General features: G+C 48.1%; 1 protein-coding gene across 20 annotated transcripts in view; it reads left to right on the top strand.

Annotated features, from left to right (window-relative positions):
• The window catches only part of MBNL1 (muscleblind like splicing regulator 1), an 83,457-nt gene that overhangs the window by 66,639 nt on the left and 3,921 nt on the right, over nucleotides 1-12,897 (top strand). For 6 of the 20 annotated variants that reach the window (XM_050712582.1, XM_050712579.1, XM_050712578.1 and 3 more), the window contains one exon: nucleotides 1,780-1,933. In XM_050712582.1, the coding sequence (XP_050568539.1) occupies nucleotides 1,780-1,933 (154 nt within the window). Of the gene's footprint in view, nucleotides 1-692; nucleotides 747-1,779; nucleotides 1,934-7,499; nucleotides 7,536-8,231; nucleotides 8,327-11,735; nucleotides 11,811-12,897 lie in introns of all 20 variants that reach the window. The other 14 variants (XM_035566495.2, XM_035566500.2, XM_050712572.1 and 11 more) reach the window with 7 other exon arrangements.

Here is a 12,897-nt window from a genome sequence, read left to right as displayed (position 1 = left end):
GGTGTACGGAGTACCTATATGTACATATATGTGTGCATACGTGTGCGTGTGTGTGCGTGCACATATGTACGTACAGTGTGTCGTGTGTTCGTGTGTGGGTAGACGCGGCTCTATCTAGTTGCACAGAGAGATGAGCCCGTACGTACGGGCCACCGCGAGCCCGTGTGCGTAGAGCCGTAGTTTGCGACCGACCTCGGCGCGCGCGCGGCAGCCGCAGCCGACGGCCGCCCGCCTTCCACGTGCCCGCTGCCTGTGGCGCCGGCGGTGCTCGGGGCAGCGCCCGCACACCCGCGGGGCGGCGGGGCCGGTTCTGGCGAGCCGTTCAGGAGGTGCCAGCCGCGCTCCGTCCCGCGTGCGGCGAGGCCGCGAGGGTGCGGTGAGCGCGGCTGGGAGCTGGGGCGCGGCGCGGGGGGCGCGGGCCGCCCCGAGGCCGCGGGGAGGCGCGGGGAGGCTGGCCCGGGGGGCCGCCCCGTCCCGCCTGCGTCCCGCCGCGGCCCCGCGCCGCGGGCCGTACTGTGCATGCCTAGTCTTGTTACCGTTGTACACGGCATCCGGTGATTTGTTTTTATTTGTTTTTTCTCACCTACCCAAATGCACTGCTGCCCCCATGATGCACCTCTGCTTGCTGTTTATGTTAATGCGCTTGACCCCACTGGCCATTGCCATCATGTGCTCGCTGCCTGCTAATTAAGACTCAGTCGGCTGTCAAATCACTGAAGCGACCCCTCGAGGCAACCTTTGACCTGGTACTATGACCTTTCACCTTTTAGCTTGGCATGTAGCTGTATCGTAGAGTCGAGTTGGGGGTTAATGTGCAGAACTGGAACACTCCCGGTGTCCCTCCCTCCCTCCCTCCCTGCCCGGCGGGCGCGGGGGTGGCAGGGCCGGGCCCCAGAGCAGCCCCTGGCTGGCACAGGCCCTGCCGCCCCCTGCCCTGCCCTGCCCTCCCATCCCGTCCCGTCCCATCCCATCCACTCCTCTCCTCTCCCATCCCGTCCCATCCCCATCCCCATCCCATCCCGTCCCATCCCATCCTGTCCCGTCCACTCCTCTCCCATCCCGTCCCATCCCCATCCCGTCCCGTCCCGTCCCGTCCTGTTCCGTCCCATCCACTCCTTTCCCCTCCCTCCCCTCCCCTCCCAACCCCTCTCCTCCCGTCCCTTCCCTCCCTTCCCATCCCCGTCCCCGGGAGCCGCGAGGGCCCCGTTGCGCACGGCGGGCGCAGGGCGCGTTGGCATGGCTTGGCGGCGCTGCGGCGCGGAGGCGGCCGGGGGAGCCGGCATGCGGCGCGCTCTGCATGCCAGGCAGGCGCTGGGGCTGGGGGAGCGGGGCGGCGCCTCGCCCGCGCCGGACGATGACTATTAACATCGCTTCTACGTGTTGATCCTCATGGAGCTAGCAGTGCTGCTTCCCCTCCCCGATAGCCTTGCTCCTTACCCAAACCCCAAAGCTTTACCGTAGCGTAATAGTTACGCCAGTTCCTATAACGTGCGGCTCCGGCACGTCTACCTGTATCGCTGTAATGGTAGGCTAAAGTAGTGCTCCCTCGTAAAGCTTTTACCTCGCCTTTTATTTGGTAGTTAAGTCTGCTATGCTGCTTGCTTGCTCATGGTTAAACATGGTGCTGCCTGTATTTTTTTAACCTTCTACTGATTTTTCTTTTCTCTTTTCTCTCTTTCCTTTTTGTCTCCCTCCCATCCTTCTCCATACCCCACACCCCCACCCTTTTTTTTTTTTTTTTTTTACTGGACTTTATTTTTTTGCCCATCCACCATTCAGGGAATTCCTCAAGCTGTACTTCCCCCATTACCAAAGAGGCCTGCGCTTGAAAAAACCAATGGTGCCACCGCAGTGTTTAATACTGGTATTTTCCAATACCAGCAAGCTCTTGCCAACATGCAGTTGCAGCAGCATACAGCCTTTCTCCCACCAGGTAAGTGCTGCTTGTTCGCCTCTCGGGGCGGGAGGAGGGGTGTCCTGGAACCAGCACACAGGACAGCAGCCGCGTGTCCGTCCCGGCCGCAGCTCCATGCCGGGCGGAGGCAGGCGGTGCCGGGCGGAGGAGGCGCTGGTGCAGGGAGGCTGGCTTCTCTGTGCTTGTCTCGGAGGCTGGGCGGGTGTTTTCCACTCTAACATAAAAATCAGCATCGTGCTCTGTCATCCCAAATCAGGACTGGAAATCTCTTCTCTCCTTCCTCTTTCCCTCGATTAACTTTTCTCCGTTACACATCTCTTAAGCTCTCGTATCTGTTTCTGTTTGCGGTAAGACCCCTCTGCCTTCGTGTGCTTAGAGGCAGTTGTGAGCCAGGTACTTGAAGGCTTTGATTTTAGTTATGGTGCAGTGATCATAAAAGGCACAGACAGGCAGTCTCACAGGTAACTAACCATGAACCTACACAAGAAATCAAGATTCAGGCTTCTACCACTAAAGCCCCAGAGCTGATTTCAGACTAAGAGGAACTGAGGTGTGCTTAATGTTGTTCCAGAATGACCAAATTTACACTTGTCCTAATGTAGTTGCTGAAGAACTGATGCCTGCGCTACGCACATAAGCAGAATTCCCTTTGGAGTAAGTGGGACTTAAAGTTTAAATATGTGCTTTGGTTCTGCAAAGAGCACTTCATGCGAAAGGATAGTTTAAATGTGAGATGAATTTATGCCTGTATTAACACAGGTGAGTTAGTTTCTTACATATGAACCCCACGTTAAAACAGCGCTATCATTCTAGGAGGTAAATGATGAAAAGCAGAGAACATACGCAGATCTGTACCCAAAGAATTTGAAGGAATCTATGAGGACAGCCCTTTGTAATGCAGACTAGCTGAGGGGAGGATAGAAAACTTTACCAATAAAATGTAAATGTTGTATCCTAAACATTTTTAGCATGTGCATTTGCAGGAAATTGGTGTAATGCTTTTTACCAACCTGGTCTAGTGGAAGGTCTGCCTGCCCATGGCAGAGGGGTTGGAATTAGAGGGGCTTTAAGGCCCCTTCCAACCCAAACCATTCGGTGAGTCTGTGATTCTTTCTTAACAGTACAGTCCAGCATAGAATAATTTAAATGGCACAAAAATCAGTTGCTTTGCTTGATGTAGTAGGTGGTAATAACTTTTTAGGTTCCAAAAATTCATTGCAGCCACTGAAGTATATTAGTAAAAGCTGTTTGCAAAGCTTGTTGGAGTCGATAGAAGGACTGAGGAGGTTTAGGTCAGGTCCGTATACTAGCCCGTATACCAGAATACGTACTGAAATGCATATGCGATCATTCTGTTGGTATTAAGCAGTTTCACAGGTTTGTTGGCAATGCTTAACTGATGTAGTTAGTAAGCGGCAGAGTTTTCCAGCTTCCATTAAATCAGTGAGGGTTGGATCATTTCTGGAAGTAGTCGAACTGCTTTGAATCATGTCCTTCAAACTTAGAAGCTCGGGTGGTAGTTCGTGTACATCAGACCTCACCTGTACAACCTGCCTCAGTTCCGACTCTAGCAAATCTGTTCTGAAACCTACAGGAACTTGCTTCGTAGTTCTTGATGCCTGACTTGAACTTTCTTGACCACTGAAGTTTAGTGTATGTACAACAAGAAGGGTGAGGGTCAGAGCAGTAAGGAATTGTCCGTGCCATTGCACCCCTTGAGGGGACCTGTTCTCTAGGTGCCAGGAGGTGTTTTCCCTGGGGCATGTGGACCTGTGTGGGAAAGGCTAGCTGCAGCTGTGTAGGAAACGATGCTACGGGGTGCTGCTTCGCTCGCGTTCTTAGTTAAGGAGAAATTTGAAAAATGGAGCTGAGATTCTATTCCCATTTCTGAACCCAGCAGGGCTCTTGAGGAAGGTTTAATTTGAATGCTTTGATGAAAAAAGTAGTTTCAGGTTGGCCAAAACATGGTCAATTTACATCAGTCTTAAGTAGCTAGAACAAATAACGCAAAGTTTTATGTTGATATACATGAAGATGAGCATCCAATATTGTTAATTTAAAAATAGAATTGAATAAACACTTTTTTGGCCTTTTGACTGACCAAACATGACAGAATTTTGCCCTAAATAACTCTGAAGATTTTCCCTAAAAATCATTTGCTTTTTTTTTTTTTCCTGGAACTACCAGTAAATTAAAAAAAATAGTAATAATTGGTTGTGTGTGTTCTGCTACTGGTGCACTTTTAGAATGTACCGCATTACACTTTCAAATGCTCCAAGAAACTGCGTGTATGCCACAGTGCTGAGCCAAGTAGTGTTTAGACTGTAGTTACCAAGTGCATTTGAAACTCTGAATTAACCTGACCAACATCCCTCTAGTGCTACAAACTCCAGTGATGCAATGCGCTCAGACGCTCGTCCCGCTGCTCTCAAGCACGCTCCCTCTTCGCCCCGCTGAGGTCTCCCAGGAGCCCTGGCTGCTGGAAGCTTCCCCAGGCCCAGCAATGTCTGAGAGGCATTGCGAGAAAGACCTGGGAGTGCCGAGAGCGCTGGCTAATGGAAACAGGCCGAGTTAGCCTGCTGGAAGTGCAGGCCCCGCACAGCTTAACAGCTGTTCACGGCTTGCTTCGTACTTCGCTCCTGGCTGCCGACTCCTGGTGCCCCGGCAGCCACGCAGGTGGACGTTTGGCCCTGCGGCCGTGAGCACCGGTTGCTTTGTGTTCCCTGCTTCTGTACGTGCTCTGTCCCGCGGTCACGGTGAGCTGGCCGAGGCATAGACCTCGTATGCGCAGCTGGATGAAATCCCGCCCCGGTGCTCGTTCCCAGCCAGTGCCGCAGGCGGCTGTCTCCTCAGTTGTGCCGATACAGCCGGTCCTGGCTTCTGCGAGCCACCGGGTGCCTGAAGGGCCGTGGAGAAGAGCAGCCCTCCCGCAGAGAGGCACCTGCTTTACGGGATGCTCCCAGGAGCCCTGGGCTCCAGGTGCACCAGGTACTTCCCCAGAGAGCTGTCTGCTCAGGCACTTCCCTCCTCGGGGCTTTGGGTGGGTGGCAGAGGCAGAGACCCCAGAATGCTAGGGAGGGAAGGAGCGGGCACCGTCTCCGATTGTTCTCCCAGCCAGGAGTGCTTGTGCTCTGCTGTGATACTTTTCACTAGGGTATTGTGGACTGAGCAGAACAGACTGAACGAAACGGTATGAGAGGGAGAAGAGGAGAAACTGCTTAAAACACCAGTAAACTTAGAGTATTTATCAAACCAGCTTTATTCCACTGCTGAAATAATCTGTAAGTGAGGCTATCGTGAGTTAACTGAGCGCATCCCTGAATTAAAATTCTGCCCTGTGCTGAAAAACTAGGGAATGTTTGAAACTGGGCATTTATTATTCATGCTTTCCTATTAGTCAGTCAAAGCTTTTGAAGTCAAGATGAATATTAAGGTCATAGCAAAAAGCTTGTTATGGCTGGTAAGAGGGCCATACCGCAGGATGTCTTCGTATTTGCAAGTTATTGCACCCTAGCTAGGATCTTCATTTCTGGCTTATGTTCATTTGCTGCAGTTCCTGTTAATGACTTTGGGCACTGGTTATAATGCTAATGATGATAACTCAGGCTACAGGTTTGAGCTGAAAAGCTTTACAGGGGTATTTCAAAGAATCATTACAAAAATCTAACTTGTTTTTACTGTGTAGACCTAATTATGCGTGGAATGACACAATATTCCAGATACAATGAAGTTTGTGCTACCTGGTAAATAGGGCACTTCTGTGGAGAGGCAGAACTCAAAGGTTCTTCTGTATGACCTCATTAGCACCCTAAGTGTCATAAGCAGGACTGAATTTTACTCACTGTAATTCATAGCCAAATTTTGCTCCAGTCTTTAATCTTCTAAGTGGTCAGTTGACTTCAGCAATGATTCACATAGTGGGAAGTCAGGAGAGCTACCCGTCTTTTAACCTTTCTTTGTGAATATCCCCAGTCTTCCCTATGACACAGAAATAGAACAGTAATTAGAAATAGAATTATTCCCTTTTCTTTGTAGCCTTACAGACACAGTGATGGCAGAGAATAACCTTGTCCCCAGCGATAGTTCTATTGACTGACTCTTTCCCTCCTTAGTTACATGCTCCTGAGGTTGTTGCTCATGCCACTACAGTACTTGGCTCCAGCGAAACCAGCTCCCCGGCCCCCTTGGTGCCGTCACGGAACGGCAGGGAAGCGGCGCCGCAGCAGCTCGCGCGGGCAGTCTGCTAGGCTCCGTTCCCACGTCCAGTTCACTCTTCGCTCCAGATTTCAGGGCTTATTTTAGTTTCTGCTGCATCGGGCACAGCATTGTTAATAAATGATATTTATTAAATAGAAAGTATATCTTTTATTAAAAAGGGTTGTTCTGAAACATCACTATTCAAACCGAAATAGAATCAAAAATAGAAAAATCTGAGTTTGGCCTGGCGGAAGGCATTTTGCTATGTAAGGTGAACAAACACCAGCTTATTGACATTTTAAAACGGATACCTTGATGTCTATAAAACACCGTACTTCTGTTGGCTCTGTAGTTGAAGGGAAGGATTCCCAAGATGCTGTCCCTTCAGTACTTTTGTATAGCGTAAGGAGGGTTGCAGGTTAAGAGCACAAACTCTGGCAGCTTGAAATCTGTCCCATAATGTAGAAAAAAAGCCGAACGAGTACTCCTGGGCATTGCCATGCGCTGCAGGGGCGATTTAGCTTTCCAGTCACTCCTCTGACGTGCATGTTAAGCTAACAGACAGGGAGACAGGCAGAATCATTCCTACTCCACTGACAGCTCACAGGGGTCACCCAGATAAGACAAAAATACTGTATGCCGAAGTCACTTCTTTTCCTTTTCCTTTCCTTTTTTTCCCCTATCTATTACCTGAACGTTGGGCCGCCAGATGGCAGGTAACGGATCAGTACAATCGTGTCACTGCTCGGGGGCAGACCAGCTCGGCGCGGCCTTCCCGTGCCGTGCGGTGCGGCGGCCGCAGCCGGGGCGGTGCGCGGGGCAGAGCGGCTCCCTGGGCAGAGCTGTCGCTGTCCTCGGCAGCGCAGGGGGCGTATCCCGGCCCCTCGTCGCTCTGCGGCCGCCAGCAGCCTCGTGCTGCCTCTCGGGGCACCTTTGGGCAGCGATGGCCAAAGCGGCGCTCGGGCCCCGCTCCGGCTGCTCGGCGTCGGGGCCCTGCAGGCGGCTGCACTTCTGAGTCTGCCATGTCCGAGGGACCCCTTCTAACAACCGTTACAAAGCTTGTGCCAAAAGGCAAAGACATACAAGACACAAAGCGTTGTGAAGTAAAGCCACAGGAGCTCTCCTGGCCACGCTCAGATTTCAGTCCCAGAGGCAAACAATGCACCAGCACCCAGCTCGGCCCGCTTTCCCTTCACTGGAGACTAGTTCTGACGGATCACTGTGCTATTGTATGGTTTGATTGTGCTGACGGTTACGTGCCACTGTTCCCATAATAACAATTTTTCTTCTTTGTTCAAATGAAATTTTCTAATGACACGTGTGATGGGTTGTTTTAATTCTTTTCCCTTTCCAAATCCACCTTCCTGTTGCAATGCATGATGGGCAGGCTCAATATTGTGCATGACACCCGCTACAAGTGTTGGTAGGTGCCAGCTTTGTTTCTTGATTATCTTAAACCTGTGGTGCAGCTCACGGACCCTCAAAATCCACTGCTAGATTTAACTTACAGCTCTCGTGCCAATCCATCTCCCTTAGCCTCCTGCACTAACACCTGTCAATTAAATGCAATTGTTTTATTTAATTGACATGGGTACATAGATGTTAATTTTGTACGGCAGTTGTTTGAATTGCACATTGTTCCTTGGTGGATTTTGATTGGACTATGAGTTCCAGTGTTTAGAAACTATCTCGTGTTAAGTAAAGACTGTATCTTGCTATAGCGACGTAGAAGTATACTGTCCTTCAACAAGATTAATTTTTGTTTGCAGTAAATATCTGGTTTGAATTTTTTAAAGTCAAAGAACTGTAAATATAAGGGCATTTTAAAATTCTTCTGTTGATTTTGGTATTGAAATGATTAAGCTTGTTTGTGTCGATTTTCTTGATTTGATGGTAACAAGCATTTTCCCCTTTTTTTTTCTCTTTCATATCCCTCCCCTCTTTCTCCCTGGAATGTTGTCCTGCTTTGCACTGTGATTGCATGTCACGCGCTGGCAATGATGTCTCGGGCTTTTTGCTGTGATAAATACCATGCTCAATTATCCTACCACTTGTCGCTCTGGTTCCCATACTGCTACACTCTTCTGTATGTTTGCTTATATGATTTTCCTTCCGAAAGTTCCCATGGTGCACGGTGCTACGCCAGCCACTGTGTCTGCAGCAACAACATCTGCCACAAGTGTTCCCTTCGCTGCAACAGCCACAGCCAACCAGGTTTGCTAATTTACAGCTTTGTTCCTTACAGACAACTTGAAATTGGTGCTTTTAATGAGCATGGGGGTTTTGATTTTACCTCTTGTTGGCCTACACATTCTCTCTAAGATCTGCAGCACAGCTTAATAAGCCTCTATCCATGCTCAAAAGGTGCTGCAGTTCCATTTCTGATGCTAAAAATAATTGATAATAGAGTTTCTGACTCAGTCTTAACATTTATGGGCTGTGCTGCTTATTTCTGCTCTCAGAGATGTAAAGAGAAAAGGGATAATATGCGGAACCCATTATTTATTTCTATTTCTGTCCATAAGCCTATGGTTCCTTTTCATGCAGAAGTCCAATCAAAACCAGTAAAACTTTTGTGCGGAGGGATGGCAGGATCAGAATTTTAACAGTCTGAATTTAGCAGTCTGAACATGTTCTGACTCTCCTCAGCTCTTCCAAAAGCAAAACAAAAACATTTGAGCGTGGGCCACACAGAAGCATGTTTTAAGCCTTTGTTTCCACTTGTGATTCTACTAGGAGAGAGCTCGGTGCTTTTTGCAGTAGACAAACCACAGTTAACAAAATGCCCGTTAAAATCTGGTTTTATTTCTAACTAGCTACCCCGATTATTTCCATGTTTGGACGTATTTTAGGGGGGAAAAAAATAGTGCTTTACTAAATAAGTATTCAGAAGTCCTCCAAGAGAAGCCACAAACTCTGCTCTAAAGATAAGCACCGGGGCCAGAGCAGCCGCAGTTCCCACACCTGCCAGCTGAAGCTGCTCCTGAGAACGGGAAGCAGCCTCGTGTTTTTATCTAGCTAGGTTGTCAAATGTGCAGATTCCTGTAGTACATCTGGCTAAAAGGGCAACAACAAAAACTTGTAAAAGACCATCTTGTTTCTTTTAGAAAAACAAATGATTTTGTGAGTTTTACTAGAAATTGAGAAGTGCCTTCTATCATTAATGCATCAGTTCTGGTCTGAGATGCAGGTTTTACTCCCAGCTCAGTGGGAACCACACGTGCCTTTTAGAAGAGGGAACTAAACACTACCTTTAGCATTTTGCAAGTGTGGCTCTGTATTTGTAATTAATCCTGGCGATAAAGGTCCGATTTCAAGGTAGGCTCGCCTGAGATAGACACAGCTCCGACTGAAGCCGTGAGGGCTGCCCCCTCGAGCAGTTTTGAGCTCCCATGGTGCAGCCGTCAGGGCTGCACCCGAGGTTAAGCAGTGAGTGCGTGCCTGTGTCCTGCTGCACCGTGCCTCTGTGCCTGGGGGTGCTCGCAGCCCCGAGAGCGGCCGAGGCTGCTCCTGCGGCGTGCCGCTGGGGTTCCTCGTGCCGCAGGCTCCCGCTGGGCTGACTCCAGAGCCGTTGAGTTCGAGCCTTTCCACCCTCGCCTGTTGGGCACGACCATTTTGTGCTACGCCCAGCTGTACGTTCTCCGTTAACCTGTCTGCTTACTGATCTCTCAAAAATATTACTCCAAAAATTCCGTTACTGCAGTGATACATGGGTGTGCACATCCCAAGTCTCAGAAGTGGCCTGGATGTTTTACAGTTCCAAACACACCTCAGTTCAATCTGCTTACCACGTAGCGCTTTCTGCTTGTGGAAAATGTTTGCCGACTGGCCCCATCACTCCTGGATGTAAACCAGTGTAAGAATTACTTCGTGTTTTGGAAAGGTAGCTTATAGGTATGACTACCTCTGCATACGCGTCACCTTAGCAAACAAGCACTTGTATGCCCAAAGTATCGTAGTACTGTAATTTGCTGCACTGCACAGTTAATTTAAGTATTTATCGTTACATTCTCCATAAATCCACAGAGTAGCAAGAACGAGCCAAGCCACAGAAAACCATCATTATTTTTTTTCAAATCTTCTTTGTCCAAATTACCATGCACTTTCCCAAATAGATCACAGGGAAACTTTCTGTTGTGGAATCAGATCATTTCACGCATATCCTTCCTGGAGCCTCATAACACACGTAGTAAAGTACTGCAGCCAAACCTCAATATATACATATATAGCTAATATATGTATATACCATGTGAGCAATGCTGAAGTTACTTAATGCCACACGACGCAATGTGCATGCATGCCGAAAGTCTTAAGATCTGGCCCTTCATCTTCATTGACTGGTGTTGAAGGTCCTTGGTATGTCTCGACAGCACTACCCCTGATGCTTCTACACAGTTGGGTGCAACAGCCTGTCCTGCAGCAGTAGACAAAAATGGTATGAGAAGCTTCATTCCACTTGAAGCACGTTTCTGTACAAGTTGGCAATGTGGCAGGGTTGTGTGAAGTTGGCAGGGGAGGAGAGGGCACAAAGGGTGGAGGAAACAAGACCAAGACCTGCAGGTGGTGTAGTTGAGAGTAAGCCGCTTCACGCCTCTTCCTGTGTGGATTAAGAGATCAGCTAGTACCCATTAGGAAAAAAAGGCTGTTCAAGTGCAGCAGCTGTTTGTGATCATACAAAGCAGTTCTGTGTCATATGCCCGAGCATGTCTTCCTGTACATGAACGCATCTACTTGCTCCCTCCAGCTGGACTTCCTTGTCCTGTTTGCATTGCAAGATCATACACAGCTCTCCTGGTATTTGTGTGCATTGTTGTTTTCCCTTGTTAAGGGCCTGACCTGCAAGGTCTGCTTAGGCTCCCTCGCACTGACATTAGTCTGTGTACCACACGCCAGAGGGGTGCAAGACTGGGACCCAGAAATGAGGTGCAGAATATATGTTCTGTTATTTGTACTGCTTGTAATCTACTGTGATTTACATTAAAAGAAAAAAAAAAGGAAAATGAGTTGATGAGACACTTCCAGAGAGCCATGTAGTGAATTCTGTTTATGCAGACTAAGATTTTGAGAAGTGTTCCACTGCTTCGGGCAGTCCTAGCTTCTCAGCTGATGAGCCGCGATGCCCCAGGCGGCTGTGCAGTGAGCACACAGCCCTTCCCTGCGGTGGATTTTCACCAGCCGTGAACATCCAGCTCAGGGCATCTTAGGGTTGGCACTCAAAAAACAAGACAAGGAAAGCAGTGAACACTTCACAAAATCAGACTGAAACCAGGCTGTTGTAGAATTTGTCATTTTAAATGATACGCTGAAAGCACAGAATTTTGTGTAGGCCAACAAAAAGGGCTATTTTCAATTACTGCACTGCATGACTTTTATAGATTTTAACTTCTCTTATTTCCTGAACAACCAATAATATTTGTATTTGTCAGTAGTATTTAACACAATGTCTTCCAGTTTTAAGTTGCTATTGTAGCACTTCAGTTGACTTTTAACTTATAGTTACAATATAAAATCCACCAACTCACAGCTGAACCTCACTTCTCCAAACTGTTATGTTCTGTAGCAAACTGCTGTGTCTGGGTTGGCTCATTGCACGTTATTCATTGTTTAAATTTTTTGCCTATAGATACCCATAATATCTGCCGAACATCTGACTAGCCACAAGTATGTTACACAGATGTAGACATTTTGTCATCAAACAGTAAGTTTCCGACATGTCGTTGCTTGCAGTTTTCATACTTACTTTGTGTGCATAATTTGTCTTTTTCAGGGAGAGCATGTTTTTATTTTCTTTAAAGAAGGCTGATGAGATATGGGTGGGGAAAGAGGCTGAGCTCCCACTGGCACAAATTTCTCTGAAAGGAGATCCCGTAGTTAGCAGCGACCACGTTAGCTAGCCTTTTGGACCAGGTGTCGGTATTTGTTTGTATGTGCAGAAAGAACATGTTACACGTACGGATCTACTTCTGAATACCGAGGCTCTCTAATTAGAGCCTTACTTCTTGTTTACAAAGGGTGATGGCTCCAGCCACTAAAGTGAGCCAAGGGCTGGCAGGTCTAGGTGAGAGGTGGTTATGCTAAGCTCACTCTAGAAAGAACTAATTTTAAATCTCCAAATTTGGGAAGCCAGCATCTGTGAAACTACAGGGTTAGTCAGCAAGCTGAAGCCTGATTTCTTTTGAACACAGATTGTCAGAAAATGATGCGTTATGTATAGTATGTTTCTGGCGTAGGTTACATGGCAAAGGAAGGTCACAGAACGCTCAGGTTGTGCTTGCATTGACGTGGGCTGAGCTGTGACTGCAGGCAGGGCACGTCAGCGTTGGTACTGTAGCCTTTCTTCCTGCAAAGCTTGAAGGTCAGTGTGCCTAAGCTTGAGAGATTTTTTTCCCCTGTATCTTCTTGTGAGTAAATTGTAGTTCCCAAACTCTCACTAATTTGCATGTTGTAATTAAGACCATCAGCAACACATCTCCTCCTCTAGGATACCCTGTGATTTGTATTATCCTTCTCTCTCCTGTACTCCATTTCTGCTGTGTTTTTCATTGAATGGCTTGACCGTAATGGAATTGTTACTTAAGGTGAATATTAACCGATTTGCCACAGTGGGTTTATGATGATCATTATTCCTTTCAGCCAAGCATAAACATTTTTTAACTGCTTAAGTGATCAGGTGGGATGCCTCTCCTCTGCAGTGTATGCTTGTTATCAAACTTCCCTCTGCAGACAGCTGGGAATAAAAGAGCTCCTACTTTAGAGCCCATCCTGCAGTGCAGGAGGAATTCCTC

Source organism: Cygnus atratus, chromosome 9 (assembly GCF_013377495.2).
Source record: "Cygnus atratus isolate AKBS03 ecotype Queensland, Australia chromosome 9, CAtr_DNAZoo_HiC_assembly, whole genome shotgun sequence".
Taxonomy (NCBI): domain Eukaryota; kingdom Metazoa; phylum Chordata; class Aves; order Anseriformes; family Anatidae; genus Cygnus; species Cygnus atratus.
This window is presented reverse-complemented; position numbering and strand designations above follow the sequence as displayed.